At 40.0% G+C, this 4,972-nt stretch overlaps 1 protein-coding gene across 1 annotated transcript in view; it reads right to left on the reverse strand.

Annotated features, from left to right (window-relative positions):
- Positions 1 to 4,972, reverse strand: part of ptpa (protein phosphatase 2 phosphatase activator) — a 31,937-nt gene that overhangs the window by 3,324 nt on the left and 23,641 nt on the right. Inside the window, exon 9 of the mRNA XM_032539267.1 lies at positions 3,620 to 3,727. Coding sequence (XP_032395158.1) covers positions 3,620 to 3,727 — 108 coding nt within the window. The remainder of the gene's footprint in view (positions 1 to 3,619; positions 3,728 to 4,972) is intronic.

Below are 4,972 nucleotides of genomic sequence, written 5' to 3' on the forward strand. Positions count from 1 at the left end.
TTCCCCGACGCCCACGCACACACACACACTTCTATTCCTCTCTTAACCCTTTCCTGCCTCTCTCCTCTACAACCACACAGGTCTGTTTGGGTGTTTTGCTCATAAGGAACCTAGTGATAGTTTGGCTTCCAGAAGTAATTTCTTAAATCGAAACTTAAATGTAAACATGAAGACAGTTTCTGCAATCAGGGTGAAGGATTAAGAGAGATAATAGCTACATTTTCAAGGAAAGAAAAGACCATTCCATGACCTGTAGTCACGCCTTTTAGTATTTTAAATAATGACAATAAAACTGAAACAGAAAGTCTCATGTCCAATCGGTGCAAAATCTACAGCTAATGCCGACCTTAGCGAATTCTCAAGGGATTCCACCGTCGCAGACTAATTTCCAATGTGGGAATGAAACCCTGAGAGTCTTACTAGAGTTGGACCACACTCCCAATTGTTGGGCGTAAGGTCATAAAACTCTGTCAGTATTTTTCCTGTCTTGACGTCCAGACAAAATCAAACAAAATCTAAACTTTGATGACTTGATAGTGAAGTTAAATCACGTGAACATTGTCAAAAACCAATGGGTGCGGTCCCTCCAGCACCAAACAGGAAGCAGCAAACATCTAGGGCAAGGTGGAGGCTGGGGGTGTGGCCTTGACCAATTGCCACTTTGCTCGTTTGAAAGCCATGATGTCTCTCTCTCTCTCTCTCTCTCTCTCTCTCATGAAGGGGGCCAAAGTCTCTGGGTGGGCAAAGCAGAGAAAGGGGAGGTAACCTTGCCCCTTATGACCTCATCCGGAGCAAGAATCCATTTTGGCCCATCAGAGTTTTAATTTTCTCAAAGGCAGAGCAGGATACCCAGGGCTTGGTTTACACCTATCACCATTTCTAGCCACTGGGGGACCATAGGCAGGTTGGGGGGGACTCATATTAATGTTAAAAAAAAATCAGATAGTGAAATCTTCATGCCATAGGACCTAACAATATCTGACGTAGAAACAAGACAAAGTCTACAGCTGCCCAAGCAGCTCTGTGAAGCTGTACTGCTCACAACAGTGCTTTGGGACAAATTCTAACATCAGCATGCTAACTGGCCTGAAGTGACAATGCTAACGTGTTGATGTTTAGTGTGTACTGTACCATGGGTACCATTTTGTTGAGTGTGTTAGCATGCACACATTTGCATATCAGCATTTTACACAATGTACAGATGATGGGAAGGTTAATAGTTTTTAATTTTATTATTTAATCCCTCATAAACCAAAGTATTGGAAAGGTTTTACCTTTTAATGGTGCTAAAAGAAATATAAGAGCAACGCCAAACTTATAATCAGCCAATATACATATTTATTTTCTGAGGACAATGATGTTAGTATGCTGACATAAGCCTTTAGCTCAAAGCCCAGCAAAGTACAGCCATGCAGTGCCGCTAGCATGGCTTTAGACTCTTATTAGAGCTAGGCAGTATATATATTTCGATATTATTTCGACATTGATATATAAGGCTGAATGTTGCATGACATTTTGAATATCATAATACCGTGATAGGCCTGCACGATTCGGGGAAAAATATGAATCACCATTTTTTAGCTTAGAATTGATAGTTTATTGCACACATCAATCAAAACCAATTGGCAGTACCAAACAGAGATTTGTTTTTGGCACCTTTAGCACATTGTCAGCACAAGCCTGCAACCATAGAAGCCTCGATGAAGAGAAGGGAAAGCATCCCGGCGCTTGGGAGCGTTTTTAAAACCTATTTTATACAGTCTATGTTTAAATCTCAAAGAGGAGAGAAGGAGCGTTTGTGATGCAGTTGGCTCATAAAATTAAATGAGAATCAAAGTCATTAAAAAATAAGAAATCAAAGTGAACAGGGTGACTTGAGATTGTGATTTTTTAACGTTTAATTGTGCAGGCCTATACCGTGATACAACACGTGGTGTCTTTTCTGGGTTTTAAAGGCTGTACTACGGTAAAGTGATGTCCCTTTCTGAACCAACCTTAAGCTATAACTCTTAGTCTTGTTTTTAAACACTTGCTGAAAAGAATCTTCTACTAAAGGCTTGGTCACATCGAGCAACTGCAAACCACCTCCACAGTTCTGACCTCTGAGGGAACCAAGAGAACTGGAAAGTCAAAACTGGATGAATATGAATACATTCTGTACATACAGTATATTTATATCTGTCACACCATCCATTTTTATATAACCCTTCTCTGCTGGAGCATGAACTATTCTACTGAAGACATACAGCATGATCTGCAGTCAGTTAAGACAGGAGTGCATAGTACAAATATATCTCCTCTAGGGCTGTTGGAACAAATTACGAAAGTCAACTATAATTCAAACAGTAAAAATTCTATACTACAATTTTTTTTCTTATAAATAGGCTGGCTAACATTAGCTAATCTCTGTCTTCTCATGTCACGTCTGATGAACAATAAGTAACGGGAGTGAGAAGAACAAGACATAGTGAGCTATCGTTACATACCGAGTAACAGAGTTAGCTTAGCTGGCAGCTTCATGGAGACAGTTAAAGTTAATGTTAGCTACCATACAGCTGTAAGAGTTAGCTTAGCTGGCAGCTTCATGGAGATAGCTAAAGTTAATGTTAGCTGTCCTACAGCTGTAAGAGTTAGCTTAGCTGGCAGCTTCATGGAGACAGTTAAAGTTAATGTTAGCTACCATACAGCTGTAAGAGTTAGCTTAGCTGGCAGCTTCATGGAGACAGTTAAAGTTAATGTTAGCTACCATACAGCTGTAAGAGTTAGCTTAGCTGGCAGCTTCATGGAGATAGCTAAAGTTAATGTTAGCTGTCCTACAGCTGTAAGAGTTAGCTTAGCTGGCAGCTTCATGGAGACAGTTAAAGTTAATGTTAGCTGCCCTACAACTGTCAGAGTTAGCTTAGCTGGCAGCTTCATGAAGACAGCTAAAGTTATTGTTAGCTGTCCTACAGCTGTCAGAGTTAGCCTCGACTTCTAACAGCTGTATTCTCAGTAATGTGAAAATCTGCAAGAAACAGTTGCTTGTAAATCACTAAAATAGTTGCGAAAGCACCCTATGGCGTAGTTATCAATGTTGTTAGCATTGTGGCTAACAGTACTGCTTCTTGGTTTATGACATCATTTCAGCTATGCTTTTGAAAATGATGTCATTGTGCTAACCAAGCACCATTAGCCTTTACAACAGAGCCGATCCAATACACTTGTTAGATAATGTTTCATTACAGACTTCTCATATTTGAATATTATTTGAATATTTAAAAAAAATTACCAAGGAAATTTGAATGGTATTATAAAAGGAAGACTGACAGCTCTAATCTCCTACATTGACTGTGGTAAGGTACTGTCTCACTAGCAAAGGAGAAAGAAATCTCCCATATAATTTGTATTTCTGCAATTGAATGTTTTTCATGCAAGTTGTAATTAAAGTTTTTTTCACTTAAATTAAATTACTTAGTGTGGGGTCAGCCTAGATGACACGCAGTGATGCTAGGGTTAGGGTTAAGTAATGCTTTAAAACCTGCATGGACTCTTTCTCCACCAAATTGTTTATCAAACTGATAAATCACTGAAGAACTGAAATGATCAGTTGACGATGGGAGAGAGAACGAAGCAAGCGTACCTCGGCCTTGTACATTCTGACCAGGCCCTGGTTGACTTTGGACCAGGACGGAACAGCGCTGATGTTCCACAGCTGGTTGGAGTGTTCCGCAAACGGACCGGTCTTCATCTAAAGAACAGAGAAAGAGTGACACAGAGGGGGCGAAGTGAGACACGTCTGGTGGAACTCAGCTACAGAAAGTACAGTGCAAAGGAAAACACAAACTGATAATGGTATTTCACACATTGTCGATTACTAATGCAGTGCCCGTTTAAAACCTGACTATTTGGAATGGGCCGATTGCTTAGCCTCCAGCATTGCTGCTTGCAGCTTTCTCCAGAACCACTGCACTCTGAAATAACTTACAGAAGACCCCCGAAGCACTAAATATGCAACTGTCGGCCTATACTACTGACTTACTGTGAACTTTAGGGGAAAACATACATTTACCTGACAGAGAAAGTTGCAGATTCAGATTCTACTAATACAATTAAAATAACATTAAACTGTCTGGCATTATATTACAGTTGAAAATATCCACCTTTTTACTTTAACCATTTGAAAGCAGAAGTTGCACTGTGCGGTCACAGGCGGTTTTATATGGCATAAGTAGAGCGCCCTGTGAATTTAAACCTGCACATTTCTATTTGGAACTGCTTTACACAATGGTACTTTCTTTTGCATCCCTATTATCCTGATTTATTTATCAAATCATTCTCCAATTCGGATCTTTCTGTAATTCCAATCAGAAAAATTACAGAAATACAATAAAACATTCTGAAGTATATTTTCTGTGTTGTTCTGTTGTCTTTGTAATCTGACTCGATGACATTGAAGTTGCCCTTAATGATCGCTCGAGGACAAACAAAGGTTTAATGAATGTGTGTCTTATTGTGAATTCTATGGGAGTATTGTGGTAGTTTAGGTTGTTCATGCCTCTTATAAAACTCAACCACAACACCTTTTGGCTGTGGTTCATGTAGAGATTCAAGGTGCCCTTTTTTTTTGTGTAGCAGTCACGCATCGTGGTAGTTTTAGGCGATGTGGAACCTGGCAGAGCGGCGCGCAGAACGGCCCGGGGAAATGTGCGTTTTGGCAAGACACCTGTAACCGGGGTAACTGCATCAATGAGCCATGGAGAGTAGGGATTCAGCAACTCCCCGCACCCGCTGCTGTACTGTGCATGTGTAGGGACACATGCACAGTTATACAGTGGCTTGAATAAGTTTACACACCCATGCTTAAGTTGAAAAAAAAAAAACATCTTTTGGAAATTGATCTTAATGCCTTAATTAAAAAAAAAAAACTTAGGAAAAGCCAACCTTTTAAGTACACCAAAGCCAGTTATTTCATGGATCAGGATACTATGCATCC

This window comes from Etheostoma spectabile, chromosome 16 (assembly GCF_008692095.1).
Source record: "Etheostoma spectabile isolate EspeVRDwgs_2016 chromosome 16, UIUC_Espe_1.0, whole genome shotgun sequence".
In the NCBI taxonomy this organism is placed as follows: domain Eukaryota; kingdom Metazoa; phylum Chordata; class Actinopteri; order Perciformes; family Percidae; genus Etheostoma; species Etheostoma spectabile.